General features: G+C 42.2%; 1 protein-coding gene across 1 annotated transcript; it reads right to left on the bottom strand.

Moving 5' to 3' along the window:
• Positions 1-219: 219 nt before the first annotated feature.
• LOC143279810 (uncharacterized) lies at positions 220-15,547 on the bottom strand. Its single transcript, XM_076584000.1, has 9 exons — positions 15,423-15,547; positions 10,649-11,458; positions 9,922-10,086; positions 7,910-8,039; positions 7,354-7,471; positions 6,659-6,762; positions 6,064-6,326; positions 5,125-5,290; positions 220-3,812 (listed from the first exon to the last, which is right to left on the bottom strand). The coding sequence occupies exons 2-9, from the start codon at positions 11,429-11,431 to the stop codon at positions 3,805-3,807; spliced, it is 1,737 nt and encodes a 578-aa protein (XP_076440115.1). The 5' UTR covers positions 11,432-11,458; positions 15,423-15,547; the 3' UTR covers positions 220-3,804.
• Between the last annotated feature and the right edge of the window lie 1,854 nt (positions 15,548-17,401).

Below are 17,401 nucleotides of genomic sequence, written 5' to 3'. Positions count from 1 at the left end.
GTCTCTGTCTGTCTGTCTGTCTTTCCAAAGACACATGAAGCACATGGGCAGTCAACTCGTTCACACCGGCCAGGCTCCAACATCCACATACACGTCACACATCCCTATGCCCCATCTTCCACACAAACATACATACACACACACAAGTTTCAAGTTTTCAAGTTTCAAGTTTCAATTATCCTTTCCTTTCCTATTGGAGTATGGAGGATTTCTGCAAAATAATCTTTTCGTGCCCAGAACAAACATTTCCAAATACACAACAATGTCACATAAAAGTTGAGAAACCACAAATTTCTTTTAACTCCAAAAGTATAGCTAGGCAACATTTGCAAATCTAATATCTTACAGCTAAAATGACTTTTTTTGCCTCCTTTGAGCATATCACAAAAATTAAAAACCGATTTTGGAGACAAATATTTTTTAGGAACATACACACACACACACACACACGAGACTTTCACATGAAAGATCTCTCATCACACAACCACACACATACTTCCAAGACAATTCTCTCAATATGAACATTTATTGCACAATTCAATCTTCATTGTTTCCAAGGTTTTGAATAAATTAACAACAAAACAAACAAACACCCACGAGACAGATTGTCAGAGAACAAGAGAGACGCTGAGACTGGCATATTTAGAGACAGACAGGCAGAGGTGAACAGACAGACACAGACATAATATATAGAAATAAGACACAGAGTGAGAAAGAGGCAGACAGACATACAGACACAGACAGACGCTGACATTGGCATATTTAGAGACAGACAGGCAGAGACGAACGGACAGACACAGAAATACATAGAAAGAGAGACAGAGAGAGAAAGAGGCAGACAGACATAAAGACAGACGCTGACATTGGCATGTTTAGTGACAGACAGGCAGAGACGAACGAACAGACGTGGACAAAAACAGACAGACAGACAGAGAGAGAGATAGACTGACAGACATAAAGACACAGACAAAGACACAGATCAGAAAAAGACAAAGACACAGAGTCTGGAAAACATTTGATTGCAATCCCTTGTATCAAATCACCGTTTGGCATCATATACTGTACCATATCAAACTGATGGAAACTAGACCAATCAGAACAAACCAATTGGCCTAGTTTGCATCATCATTTTGACATGGTAAGTAATTATCACCAAACAGGGAGCATACTTCAAACTCTCTTTCTTTCTGTTGTGAGACTTCTGAACGCGACTCAACACACACAGCTCTCTGACCCCAAGGAACAAAACCAAACAAACACACACAAAAAAAGCACTGGCACACTCGCGACTGATCATTCACCGTTTTCATTAAAGAAAGAGACGAGGGAAACTGGGAAAAGAAGCGCAGAATACGGTCAAAAACCATCGCAGCTGTTCTGGTCAGAAACTTTGTATTGTAAATACTTCAGACTTTGTCACAATGCTTTTGAGTTCTGAATGCTTTGTTGGGGTTTATGGACCGAACTTTTCGAAGGGTTCACACAATTCCCCAAATGCATCCACACTGAAGTGTAGTCAGCTAGGTCGTTGCACAAATGGTGGTTGTCTTCAATCTTTATTCCACTTTATTAAGTGGGCCTCATTCTATTTTTAGTCCATTCTGCATTTCTTTTCTCAGTGATGCTGCATTTTTTCTTCTTGTTTTTTTCCTGTTGTTGCTATTGTTATCACTTTCATTGTGAAAAAAAAACCCGTAAAAAAAAAAAATCAAAAAAAATCAACAACATGAAAGTTAACAAGGGTGAGAGAGAGAAAAAAAGAAGAGTAACAGATGAGACTTAGATAAACAAAAGAGAGAGAGAGAGAGAAAAAAAAAGAAAGAGTGAGAAAGGAGAGGGATAGAAAAAGCTAACTAAAAAAAAAGTTTCAGACAAAAAAAGAACACACAAAAGGAGAAAGAGACGAACAAGAACGAAAGCTGTGGACAGATGTCTGACATTATAACAGATATCAAGAAAGTACCAATCATTGTCCACACAACTATTATAAGAAAAATTTAAAAAATCTTATGTCAAACACGTATGCATGTTAAAGGTCCATGACCCTGTCCTGACCTGTGAAAGATGACAGGATGATTTAGATGATGTCATTTCAAGACTGATAAGTTTTAAAACAATATCAAACATGGTTTTCCACCCCCTCACCTCCTTTTTTTTTGGGGGGGGGGAGACTGGGGGGTGGTGGGAGGGAGGTCAAACTGTATTTGAGAGACAGCAAAGCCTGGTCGGGGCAAAGTTTCTTTTGCATGCCAAGCCGACTGCAAAGCACTGCTCTGCAGCTGTCACAGTATGACTAAACAAACAAATAAACAACAACAACAACAAAAAAAGAAAGAAAAAAAGCATGCCAGCAGAAGATTAATAAAATCATTAACTTTTTCTCAAAAAGACTGTACATTAAACAACAAAAACATGTGAAACAAATCATATGTTCTCTGAAAAACTGCATACTAAACAACTCAACAAATAAAAATAATGTACTTTTCTCTGAAAACTTTTCGTTAAACAATGCAACAAAAACAATTTCTAAAATCACGTCAGCTTTAACCCAGTTACCACTTCTGAAAGGAAAAAGAGATTTACAAGGACCCTTTATGTATGTATATATATATATATATGAGTGTATGTGTGTGTGTGTGTGTGTGCTTATATATGTGTCTATCACCATGACCCCGGGCCCTATCGAGATAACGAGAACCACAGTGTAGACGATTGACTACCGCTGGTACAGTAGGCTTGATAGAGATAACCTGTCAAGTGTCCCACAAGACGACTGCGGTACGGCGAACTTATTAGTGCTGAGCTTTTTTTTTTTTTTTTTTTTCATAGCAAGATGCGGTAAGGCTATTTATTGAGCTTTTTTCTTTTTTCAAAGGAATACGCAGAAAAGTAAGACATACTAATTATTGAGCTTTTTTTAATTTTAAGGAAGACATGGTAATGTAAGGCATATGAATTATTTGAGCTTTTTTTTTTTTAAAGCAAGATGCGGTAACGCAAGGCATTCTGATCATTGACCTTTTTTGGGTTTTTTTTTTTAGGAAGATGCAGAAAAGCATACTGATTATCGAGCTTTTTAATTCAAGGAAAACGTGGTAAAGCATACTAATTATTAAGCTTTTTTTTTTTATTAAAGAAAGACACGGTAAGGCATAATAATCATTGAGTATATATATATATATGAGCAAAGTTGGGTTTTTTTTGCTGAAATATACAGCAGAGCTTTTTGACTGGAATATTCAGCAAAGCCTTTTCCCATAAATATACAAGGAAAGCATACAGTGAAAGACTATATATATATATATATATATATATAATAAAGATTCTATACAAATCATCAGCATCCACCAGTCAAATTTTAGTTCAAAATCTGGTAACTGAACATATACATGTTAAGAAAAACAAGAAACTGACAAATTAGTTTACAATGCTCCCCAGCCAATAATTGATAACTGATGTGTGTCAAAAGCAGTGTCCATGGTATGACCAGGAATGCTGATCCAAAATATCCCATGCAGCGATGCCTCAAGACATTTGTTTCATGATCACTTCTGAATGACATTTCTATTGTTATCATGGCTTAGTTGCCGTATTGGTAATCATAGCGGAGTATGGTTTTGATTTATGCCAGTCTTTATCCAAAATGGAAACTATTGTCAAACAGACCAACATGCATGCGTGGTCAGCTTTCAGTGGAAGTCTCTCTGTGTATCTGTCTCTCTCACACAAGCTGACAAAATACTGGAACAGATAGTACTGCTGGTCTTCTCTGATGCTCTCTTAATCCAGTCTGCCCAGCCGCAATCAGCAATCTGTCATCAAAAGAAATCTCTTGAGGGTTTTGTTGGTCATGGTCAATGGGTTAGGCATAGATGAGTGCTCTCACTCATTCACTCAAGCGTGCTTATACATGACCCCCCTGCCCCCTCCTGCTCACACCAACACAAGTTTTCACACACATACTCACCCACACCCACTCACATTCACTATATTTCGCCCCTCTCACTCCCACACACATACTCCTATCACTGCTCAGAACCCCCCTCCACACCCCTCATCCCCCCAACCACCATCTACAAATCACCTCCACCCCCTCCCATATACCCCAACCACAAATCACCTCCACACATCCCACCTACACATACCCCAATCACCACACACACACCCTCCATACACCCCACCCCACCCACACATACTCCAATCACCACCAATAACCCCCCTCCAAGCATCCCACCCACAAATACCCCAATCACCACCCACAAACCCCCTCCACACACCCCACCCACACATACCCCAATCACAACCCATAAACTCACTCCACACCCTCCACCCCCCACACCCCCCTCCACACACACACCCCAATCACCACCCATAAACTCATTCCACGCCCCCACCCACCTATACACACATATACCCCAATCACCACCCATAAACCCACTCCACACCCTCCACCCCACCCCATACATACCCCAATCACCACCAACATACCCCTTCTATGCTCACCCCTCTCCACAAGTACCCCAATCACTACCCGCAACCCCCCACCATGCCATTTCCCTCCAAACCCCTCACAGACACACACCCTAAATCACCACCCCAAACCCCCTCCACTCCACTCACACACACACCCTAATTCACCACGCCCAACCCCCACCACACCCCTCACACACACAACCTAAATCACCACCCCAAACCCCCCACCACACCCCTCACACACACCCCCTAAATCACCACCCCAAACCCCCACCACACCCCTCACACACACACCCCAAACCCCCACCACACCCCTCACACACACACCCCAAACCCCCACCACACCCCTCACACACACTCCCCAAACCCCCACCACACCCCTCACACACACGCCCTAAATCATCACCCCAAACCCCCACCACACCCCCCCACACACACCCTAAATCACCACCCCAAACCCCCACCACACCCCTCACACACACACCCTAAATCACCACCCCAAACCCCCACCACACCCCTCACACACACACCCAAAATCACCACCCCAAACCCTCACACACACACCCAGTACCCACATCCAGATGCATTCCAACACCAACCCGCCCACCCAACAACTTTCAATGGCACCCCAACCCTACAGCGGCAGCACACCTGTTCCATCCAGGAAACGGAGAGCAGTGGACGCGTCCTTGAGGCGGTTGTCTTTAGAAGAGGTGGTCAGGTACCTCAACATCTCCTGCCACATCACGTCATCACTATGACACTGCTGCTTCCTGTTCAGGAGGATATCCGGCATCTTCTCTCCCTCATTTTCCAGCTAAAAAGCAAACAAACAAAAAAATATATATAATAAAAGAAAATAAAGGAGGAAAAAGAAGAAATAAGGACTTTACAGCTTAAAAAAAATTTGGGACTTGATATTCCACCTGTTTCACCAGGAACACAAACTGCAATTGTTTACCTCCCCTGACAGCCCCCCAATTCCATCCCCCTAACATACCACCCCTCCTGTAGAGCAAACCATTATCAAATGGTCACCCTGTGCCATCCACTGGACAGGTTGTCCACCTCAGAACTTTTACCACACAGAGGGCAAATGTGGTCAGGCCATGGAAAGAACTGGTTTGGGAATCTTTTGTTTCAGAGAGTATTATTTCTGGCTGAAGAAACTGCAAAGAGAAATCGCTTTTCTGATTTCCTTGTTGATTTAAAGTGTTTCTGTTATACCCGTCTTACCCATGACAGCATACTGTATTACTGGTGAACTCTGCTTGTCGTCGTTATCTTTATCATCATCAGTGTTGTAGCTGTTGTAGCGAACACCACTTTAAAATGCGTGAACACAAACGCCCATTAACTGGGTACAGCATGTCGTCCCTTACACTATTCTCATCGCCATCACCATCATTCTATCACCACCATTACTGTAATCATAAACATAATTGTCATTATAATAATCATCATCATTAGTATTACTATTATTAGTTGGGTTAAAAAAAAAATATCACCATTATAATCATCATTATCATCATCACCATCACCATCGTCATCATCATCAGCATCACTTCCTCACCCCCACCACACACTTACATGCAACAGAAACCGCCCTTTGCAATCTCCACAGAAGCTGTTGCCATGGTTTTCATTTTTGAAGTTGGTGCAACTCTGTTGTATTTTGTTGATGTCATTGGTCCAGATGGCCGCACGCTTGTTAGTGGAGGTAGAGGTGGAGGAGAAGAAGGGGAGAAGGAGGCAGGCGACAGCCCACAGGTCAGCCGCCATCAGCTTTGGGTGGAATTCCTTCAGACCATGGAGCTCGCGATGCCAGAACGGGAGGTAATTGACAGTGTGGCCTGAAAGCCACATGTAGATGTTTTACTCCTCTCTCTCTCTCTCTCTCTCTCTCACAGAAACACATACACAAGGTGCTCAGACCTCAACACCAGGCAATGATCAATAACAGTCCCCAGAAAGGTAGCATCAGGCTACTACTACAACTGGTTGACTTTATCTTCCCCAAAGAGAAAGTCACATGTGATCATGTTGCTAATGTTCACAATGCAAACACAAATTAATATGTGTTTAAATTAGCAAGCGATCATATAAAACCATTTTGATATCCCTCGTGCATACCAAATGCTTCTAAAACTAGTAAAAGAGTCTTGAGTCTTCAGCTGACACTGACCTCCAGGAACGAAGTGATAGCAAGGCTCTGGGCTCTTGGCGGACTCAAAGTCAATGATAACCACTGACTCTGGCCGTTGACGATACCGTACCAACACATTATCCCTGAAACAGATCACCATAGTTTTGTTTTTTTTCTCCTCCAAATGTAGCCAGTCAATCGTATCTCTATACTGATCACCCAGGATGGCCATAGTAATTGATTGCGAGCACAATGTCAAATGCATTTCATATTTTGTATCAGTTACAAGAAATATGTAACATTTTCATGCACCCTCACAAACGTCCAGAAATAAACATGTCTAGTCATTTGTTGCAAGGCCAATCTCTCTTCCGCCCCCCCCCCCTCCCCCATACCCCCTCCTCTCTCTCTCTCTCTTCCTCTCAATCAATTAGCTCTCGGAAGTCAGTGAGCGGATTCCTCAGACTTGCTTTCTTGGGTGAGGGGGCTGGGGTGGAAAGCACAAGGTTGAGGGGGGTAGGCTGATTTTCTTACCCTTACTGTAATGTGGTTCATATTTCAACACTATTTCTGTGATTGGCTGGGGTGCGGGCGGTGTTCTAGTTGGTTTAGTGGTGGAATCCAAAGAATCCTTGTGTGTGTGTGTGTGTGTGTTTGTCTGTGTGGGGTGGAGGGTGGAGGATCTGTGCTTGTGTTATTATGCAGTCAGCTGCCACAGACAAAGAGACACTTACATTTTGAGGTCACAGTGCGCCACTTCGTTCTCATGGAGGTATTTTACGGCCAACAGTAACCCCCTGGCAAACTGGGACAGCTGTTCCTGCCTCCAGGTGCACTCACTCACCACTACACCTGGCAGACCAAACAAATACACATTGCTAGATAGACAGATCAATAAATGAATGAATAAATGAATACATAAATGAACTCCTGGCAAACCAACACAGCTTTTAAAAGTTAAAGATGCACTGATTAATTACATCTGACAGAAAAAAAACAACTAAATAGATAAATGAACAAATAAATGAATGAATAAAACAAACAAACAAACAAACAGCTTTTAAAGGTTACAGCCGTACTGATTCCCCATTACACATGGCAGACCAAAAGAATTTAATAAAAAAATTAAAAAATAATAAATAAAATAAAATAACTAAACTCCTGCAAACCTGCACAACTCTAAAGTTACAGCTGCACTGATTCCCTATTACACCTGGCAGACCAAAACACACACATAAATAAACAATTGAATAAGCAAGCAAACAAACAAACAAATAAAAATATAATTACCGTCAATGTATTCTTGGAAGATGCAGGTGGTGTCTTTTCCCTTGTACACAGCAAGGACCTTGGGCAGGAAGTCCTGGCAATGTTTGATCAGGAACTCAAGGCCAACCAGTCTGTTATTGGTGGACTCAACCTAAGGACACACACTTGAGTCATTATGATCATGTATACAATTACAATCATATAAGTATTTGGGAAATAGCTTTTTTCTCTCTTTTTTTCCGAACAGAGTGCAGTCTTCTTTTTCTGCATTCAGGGGCTGCAGCTTTCACATTCACTCATGTCATCAGGGCTTTTGCATTTTTGACTGTTTATATTCCCACCATTTAGGCAGCCAAACTCCATTTTCTGGAAGGAGCATGCTGGTTACAATTGTGTTTTCATTATCCACCAAACAATGACATGGCTTGTGAGATCTTTGATAAATGTAGGTATATTTGATCATCTGCATGATGTATATGTATAAACAAGGGGAAGTTGATTGAACAAAACTGGTTGATATTTACCACTACATGTAGTCACTGTTACCAGGACTTAACAGGTACAGGACCTTTCGATGAAAAATCAAACACTATAACCATTCGTCTATTGCTAACATCAATATTGTACAATGATTGTTGCATAGTAATTGTAACTTGTTGAAGCAACAATTTCAGATTATTGTAGACTAATACAGTAATAGTAACATATCCTTTGATCACAAAATGAAGACCAACATACCTTTTCATACAGCTTGGTAATGATATCTTTTGTACACAGTAACAAAATACACACACAAATCATTTTAATGACTACAGTAACCTAAATATAACATACGTTTGAATTCATTAAGGAAAAATACCAACAAACCTTTCTGTACAGAGTACAGAAGCACACCTGAAACTAAACTTCCCTTTGAACACAATGAAAACGAAACGAAAACGAAAACTCGGGTTGTGAGGAGGGAGGGACGGAGGGAAAGCTACCACTATGATTGTCCACGTCTTTCATCAAGAGTTATGACTGGTGGATTGGATGCGAATTCTCCCACATAATACAGATCCAGATCTATTTAAATTTCAAACTTCCTGACAGTTTCCACGACAGCTTCCACATCTTTAATTTTGTTGTTTAATAAATAAAGAAAAGAAAAGAAGAGAGATTTTCTGTAATTTCTTATTTTAGCAATCGCACGACCCACAAACTGCGTTAAATTTTATGTTTATCAAAATGATCTTTCATGCATCACCGTCAGATCTGTTGAAACGTCGTGTTGTGTTTTGTGCCACACAGTCCAAGCCACATCGGATCCGCATTTCACTATTTTCCAAAACAACCCTGGTATACGTTCGTATATGTCGAACGTTTGACATAACTCCCGTCTGTTCCATGACTTAACCACTCAAATCCCAGCCTACTTCATAACAAAAGTAGATGGCCCAAGATATGCAGACGTCCAATCAATTTTAAGTTTATTCATTCCAGTTAGTCCAGTTCCATGTTTCAAATGTTAATATGTAATATACACGTCGTTTGCGTCATTCTGTGTACTAACATTCCAGCGACGAACCGGGAACGACCCAAAAATAATGCGGATCGGGAGGCTAAACGAAATAAACTGTTCACGATCTGGAAATACAGTTTAATCCTTAAGACGTAAACCTATAATTGGCATGAGAGGAAAGAATTCTTATTCCTCTATGGTTATTACAAATCCGGTATTGACAGACAAATTATTCCCAGAGAAAGTGAACTTGTTTGTTTTCCATGGACACACACACACATATATACACACACAACGAAAACACTGGGTTATTGCATAGACTCACCGGCCTTGTATCTGAACACACACGTGAGCCAAAGAGACCAGCGTATCTTTTTGTATAGTACAGTAATCATAACAAACCCTTTGATCACAGTAACTAAAAACAAACAAAAATACAATGACACCTTTCTATATGTTACCAATAACACCTTTCTATATGTTACAGTAATTTTAACATACCTTTTGAACACAAAGAAAAAGACCGAAATACCATTTTTAATACAAACTGTTTTGACGTTTGCCAGTCTTTGCAGAGGAAGACACCATGTTTTCTGGACTGACGGAAAATTCTCTCCACATTGTAATCTTTGTTCTTCTCGTACTTCCAGTTTCCTTCGTCCAGTCTTAGGGTTATTGGGGGTTCCCGCATTCCCTCCTGCACATGTGAGAGAGAGAGTGATTGAGACAGGAGGAACACACATACACACCACCACTACCACCATCCGAACAAACACCTACCTACCACACATACACATCATGTATGAGCTCTCTCTCTCTCTTTTGAAAAAAAAAAAATTTAAAGAAAAAAAATATATATAGAGAGAGAGACATATATAGGTATAAACACACACACATACGCACACACACATATATATATATACTTATATATATATATATATATATATATATATATATATATTATAGACCACAGACAATATATATATATATATATATATATATATATAGAGAGAGAGAGAGAGAGAGAGAGAGAATGTATATATGTATGTATATATATCTCACTGTCAAAAACAGAAGAAAATAAGATACCTACATTAAATACAAACCAAGGCAACACAAACAACTGAAAAACACACGGACTGAAATGTCTCTCACAACAATAAACACCGAGTGAAAATCAAATTAAACAAAACAGCAAGCAGACACCAGACACAAACATGACAAACATACCGACAGCCACAGAAACCTACAAAACTCACCCCGCACAAACAGATGCCGGAATCCTTTGGCTGGCTAGGAAGCTTCTTCACGTACTCCAGTAGCCTAGCGTGATTCGCGTACATCAGATCTACACAGTCAACCCCGCTTTCAGACGCACAGCCCTTTCGGTATTGTCCAAGATCATGGTCAGAATAGTTTCTTTCTGAGCCAATTGAGCTCTCGTAAGATGTATTACATGGGGAGCAGGACGAGTCCTCACAGCTGACATGGCATTCTAAATCCCATTCCATGCGACATTTCTCTTTCATCACTTCCACGTCAGATTCCTCATGGGAACTGTCAGAGTCACAGCTCGCTGAGGCCAACAAGGTTCCATCATGGACCTTCAAGGCAGATTCCACTGAAGGTGAGTCGCCCGACACAGCTTGAACACTACTGCCTTGGGGCGTTCCTGATGACAAGCCAGATTCTGCAATGCTAACAGACAGTGCCGGCTGCGCCTGCTGTGCTGGAGAGCTGTGGACTTGACCTTCTCTGTGTTCTACTCTCCTCCTCACCCCTAACAGGCTGGAGGGTGGTGCAGAGAAGCGTGAAGAGTCAGAACTGTCCCCGTCTTCCACATGTCGTGAGGAGGAGCGCTGCATCTCCTCTACTGGAAGGTCCACTGCTGAAGACGTGGGACCACAGCCCGAGGAGGACAGTGCCTCACCACTACTGTCTGGGGGCTGTTCTGGTGTCAAGTGCATACGATTCTGCAGTGACTCCCTGTCATCACCCCTAACGCTCCGGATGTTCAGGATAGGTCTGTTTTTTGTTGCCATGGTGCTTGACTGTGTATGCTCACGCACCTGAAAATATGACGCAGATAAGCAAAAGACCTTATGATTTATTACCATCTAACATCGGCCGAATATTGTCCATTCTAACTATGGAAAGAAATCTGTTCACAGGCAAGGACGTTTCTAAAGATCAGTCAGGTGAGTAACGCCAGTCTCACACTAACTCATCGCAAACAAACCACCTAGCAAACCAAACACACCACCTAACAAACCAAACGACCATCTAATGTAAACAACAACAAACAGGCCAGTAACCAGCCAGCTAAGTCACGTCATAATGGATGTTGAGAGTAAGTTCTCCTTCCCATGACTTGTGAAAACAAAACCAAACCAAACCAAGCAGAGAGAAGAGAGAGAGAGAGAGAGAGAGAGACAGAGAGAGAGAGACAGAGAAAGAAAACTGGAATGGTTTGTTCATATTTATGCCTTAGACCAAGTGAAAGGGTTCACAAGAATATAGTACAACCCAATGAAAGCAATCAAGCAAACTGTTATAACAAAACATCAATTACATTATTCCATGACGTTGCGATTTCTCTAAGTTTGAAAGCCTTTGATGTTTCAAACACCCTGTTCCATCCACGCAAAGCCAGGTCCATATTTAAACATAGACGCACCTTTGTTACCCAGTTTTCCTTCCCTTACTATCTAAATCAAACAACGTTTTGTAAGGCTCATACAGCATTCCGTTATCATCCATTTGCAGGGGCGGGGTGTGGAGGTGGTGGAAACACGCACAAAAAAACAAAAACAACAACAAAACTGGGCAGCATGCATAGCCTTGTTTGACCCCAAAAGTACATGTAATATGATATGTGACTTTGTCGCCTTACTGGTCTCTAGCTTTGACAGTATCACACATACTTTTGAAATATCTTGGTCACCTTTGCATATGCCATTTAAAAATGTTCAAACCTAAAACGGTACACATATTCAATAATAATTTACCATAAATATTCTGAATACGATCATTGGAACAGTGAGTGGTATGAAAAGATTGGCTTCAGTGCTGCACATCAAAAATATCTTTCACGGATAATATTGAGAGGTGTTTTAAATTCCACTATTTACATCACCGTATAGAATAAAATAAACTTATGTCTTTATCTGACTAAAAAATAATAATCTAAACAGTCTCCTCTCCATTGTCAATATCAAAATGAACATAAAAAGAAGAACATTCTGGTGGTATGTATGAACAAACGCAGAAGACATCTTTAACGACTCCAAATAACTGTTTATCAATCAAAATACACAAACATTAATATACTCCATGTCTGTATCAATACAAGAAAGAAATTCATTTCTAACCAAGCAGAGTAATCCACCGTATCCCTTGTTTAGAACATTTTACAGCTGATAAACAAAAACTGTTATATCCTGTAAATACATCACACTTGGCAAGCCTTCCATTAAAGTTTCAACTGAACAAACGAAATAAAAACCACAAACAAATGAAAGAGAATCCGGATCAACAATTTTAGGCAGCACACCATGCACATTCCACAACAACAAAAAAGAAAAGAGAAGGGTTTTTTTTTTTTTTTTTTTTAAATTACTTTATTTACATTTGCACGCGATATATCTGCACATGCTCTATCCTTCGTGCTGTCAGCCTTTGCTCGGCCTCTAAAGATTGTTGTTTCTTTTAGACTTACCATGAGTCTTCAGTTCTGACTTACTAATTCTGGACAAACCTAGATAAAAATTCACCTGGACTAGATTCTCATTATCTTTTCTGAGTATCATAAACCTGATTTCCTCCCTAAAATCTTTAATGCAATCTGACAAAGTGCAATACTGTTTGCTCAGTTCCTTCATAGACTGTTCCATGCCAGATACTTCAGTGTTCTTCAGAGAGAGAGAGAGAGAGGGAGGGGGGGGATAAATAATGTATATATTCAAATATTCATAGTAAATTGTATTATGAAACAGGCACGTCCCGTCAGTCGAGTGTGGCGGGCACCATGGATGAATACACCATGAATATTTGGCGTGCAGAGAACGATTCACTCGGTAACATGGCCAGGAGGCAGCGTGTTACAACCAAGGGGGTGAGTTACTTCAGCCGTGGGAGTCACTCAGTGTCAAAGGGGCGGAATGAATTACCAGGGAGTCTGGACCCGTCTTAGGGATTGCGTTACCTGGGAGCCTTGCTCTAAGAGAGGGAGTGTGTGACACTCAAAGCCCTGTCCGTAGAGCACACACACACACACACACACACACACACACACACACACACACACACTTTTAATTGACATATACGATTAAGTCGTGCACATACTCCAACATTCTCTCTCTCTCTCCGGTCTCTCTCTCTCTCTCTCTCTCTCTCTCTCTCTCTCGCTTACTGTACAGACACAAATAAGAGGTTAAAGACTAAAGGTCCCACAGCCCTTTACGACCATCGGGGCAGTGAATTGATATCCCGCGGGGGACACTGCATATGTATTGTTAAAACAACCTTCCGCGACCAAAGTCATTTACCCCCACTGAGATATATGTTTACACATGTTTATGTTTACCCTGGCATTCACACCTGAATGGAGCGAGGAAATATCGGAGTAATGTACTTTCCCGGATAACACAACACTATGCCGAAACGGGGCTTCGAAGTCCACTGGTGACCACTGGATCATAAGACTAACGCCCAACCGACTCCACCACAGCGCCTTCTTCCGACAAGCTACACATATATTATATAGAACACAAGGGGACCAAGCACTAAAACGACCCATATTCCTTTCAGAGAGAGAGAGAGAGAGAGAACCTATATTTCGCAGTATCTGGACAAATCATGGACTTATAATTATACGTCAGTGGGACAAACCCGCACCCGCCAGCGAAGCGCTCCCAGGGGGTAAACCCACTGTTCTAAAAATAGGACGATCCAGTCCGGGACGCCGGAGGGTGAGTTGGCATCTAGCAGCCACTGAAACAATCCGGACTTGACATGTACTGAGAAAGGTGCCAACAGTACTGCATGGCCTTCGCAAAACTGTCTGTGACAGGGCATTCCAGTCCCGCATAAATTGTTCTTGTGAGAAATGCTGCTTGTCGAGTAGATCTGAGACAGTTGAACGCCTGTTCACAATTGAACTGTCTCGTTGCACGTCCAGTCCGCCGGAGTGGACGTTCAGTTGCATGTTGGAATCAGGATCCGGCCGGCCAGACTTGTAATGAGAATTGATCTTTTAAGTTCTTCCCACCAGTACACGTCAGTCCTCATCCTAGTCAGTTAACATCATGAGCAAAATTTCAGTCGTTCGAGTTAAACGACGGAGTGACTTAGTCACACACACACACACACTGTGACACACACACACACACGTGCACGCACATGCACACACTGACACACACAAACACATACACTGTGATACACACACCCGGGCACACTGGCACAGTGACACACTGCCAACACTGATGATCAGTTCCTGTAGACCGCAAATGACCAGTTTCTTTGGTCTGCCGATGGAAGATGAATTGCGGCCGGACTGATTTGAAACCAAACATGTCGGTAATGTTTCTTGCTCACACTCAGTGATATCAGTCCAGTCAGTCATGTGCTAACTGTTGCCATTATGTAAAAGTCCCCGGCATATCCCTGACCGAAATCATCTTCCCCGGGTTGAGTCTGGACAATTTTCAGCTGTCCATTCTAATGCAGGGCTACGAATTATTCATCAGTTGTTGAATAGTCCACTTGGCTGGCTGTTATGGCTGGTCAGTAGTTTTTCCTTCTGATGATGTTAGACTGTTATCTATCTCTCTTTTAAATCAAAATTTCACCTCAGTAGTTATTCTCATTATCACACACACACACACACACACACACACACACACACACACACACAACGGCTGACACTGACACACACACCACAACACACAAACACACATGTTGAGAAAAGAATCAAGTGATCTCACGGACAACAAAGAACACTGGCTTTCATTCATGATAAATAAATCATCTTACCCCAAAAGACGTACGTTGATCGTTCACGTTTAATACGAATCCAGTTAAGTCAGTCAGGTTTGCTTGGAGTCGGTCTTCGCGCGTTTGCCTACTGATTGTGGCCGGCCGACGTGTCGCGAAGAGTTTTGATGGTCCTGTGGCCGCGAGACGTCATGTAGCACGTGACATGACGTGCGACCAACTCAACGTAAAAATCCCGTTGCTATTTTTATATCCGGATTGCTATTTTTATGTCACGGGATCTGAAAATTGACCTGGATGGAGACAGGGAGAGACCGACAGACAGATTGACACGAACAGAGAGATACAGAGAGAGAGAGAGAAAGAACCATCGAGAATTACAGGCCCGTGAGTGAGCCAGAGAGAGAGAAATGGGAGTGACTTGGCTGAGTTTTTGTCGTTCTCGAACAGTCCAACGACTTTTTTGGACAAAGATACAGAACGCATAAGAGCGTATTTCTCAAAAATGTTTCAGTTCTCAATACACTCGTCTTGTTTTTATACAGTTGTTTATTTCAGACAGGACTTGTAATATCTTGTACTGTATTACCTCTTGCCACAACGGGTTTCTCTGTGTGAAATTTGGGCTGTCTTTTTTTTTCTTTCTATCTGTAAACTGAATGGTTTTGTTTCACTTTGACAGTGTATTGTTTCTACAGCATCTTGACGTGGACAATCCACTTTTTTTTTCTTTTTTTGTTTTTGTTTTGTTTTTGTTTGTTTGTTTGTTGCCGTGGGTTATTTTACGTGCGCCAAGTTCAGACTGCACACGGCCGGGGACCTCGGTTTATCATAGTCGCGCCGGGTCTCATTCGAAGTGAATGACTAGCACCCAGACCAGCACTCAAGGTCTACTGAGTGGAGACCGAGGATGGGGCGGTAGGGGCCGGGAGAGGGGGGGGGGAGGTGCGGGGGGTGGGGGGGGGGTGGGGGGGTGCGGGAGTAAAAATCTCCGCCTGTGTTTAGGACTCAAACCAGTGGACAAGCACTCCCCGGTCGTGCGCATCACTACTTGTCCACCGCTGCCCTCCATCGCACAGGACTTGACAGTCAGCAGTGCCAGTGTGTGTGTGCGCGCGCGTGTGTGTGTGTCATTGTGCGTGCGCGCGCGTGCGGTGTGTGTGTGTGTGTGCGTGTGTGTTGTGTGTGCCCGGTGTGTGTGTGTGTGTGTGTGTGTGTGTGTGTTGTGTGTGCCCGGTGTGTGTGTGTGTCTATGTGTGTGTACTGATGTGTGTATGTGTGTTGTGTGTGCCCGGTGTGTGTTTGTGTGTGTGTGTGTGCGCGCGCGCGCGTGTATATATATATATATATATATATATGTATGTATGTATGATGAACCGTATGTATGTGTGTGTGTGTGTGTGTGTGTGTGTGTGTGTGTGTGTGTGTTGTATGCGTGTATGTGTGTGTGTGCCAGTGCGCACACGCACGCTTGAGCGTATGGTATGTGCGTCCGGAGTGCGCGTGTGTGTGTGTGCGTGCGTGCGTGCGTGCGTGTGTGTGTGTGTGTGTGTGTGTGTGTGTGTGTGTGTGTGGAGAGAGAGGGGAGAGAGAGAGAGAGAGAGCGAGAGATACTGATAATGTTTATCTCCGGCCAAGTCGGTTAACAGATTCAGAAATTTTGATTTTTTTTTTCAACGGACGAAGATACTGATTAAAGGCAGTACTGCAGTGAAGAAAGAAAGCCAATCACACTACTGACAATGCACATCCGAGTCAGTAAACGATGAACTACCAGCTGAACGTGATAAAGCATAACCGATAATAATCAACTGCATAACATACTTCGATTTTTGACACAATGCGGCATTAATACAGGGAAATCGCAAGCTGTTAATAACGTCTGTTATGTAAGAGTTCCCCACTGAGTGACTGATGATCTTAGACGCTGAGAGTGAGAGAAACTGATAATAAATTGAATCAACTGCATATTACTAATCGATGTTTGACTCAATGCGGCGTTAATACAGGCAAAATAA

The sequence above is a fragment of the Babylonia areolata genome, chromosome 3 (genome assembly GCF_041734735.1).
Source record: "Babylonia areolata isolate BAREFJ2019XMU chromosome 3, ASM4173473v1, whole genome shotgun sequence".
Classification (NCBI taxonomy): Eukaryota; Metazoa; Mollusca; class Gastropoda; order Neogastropoda; family Buccinidae; genus Babylonia; species Babylonia areolata.
This window is presented reverse-complemented; position numbering and strand designations above follow the sequence as displayed.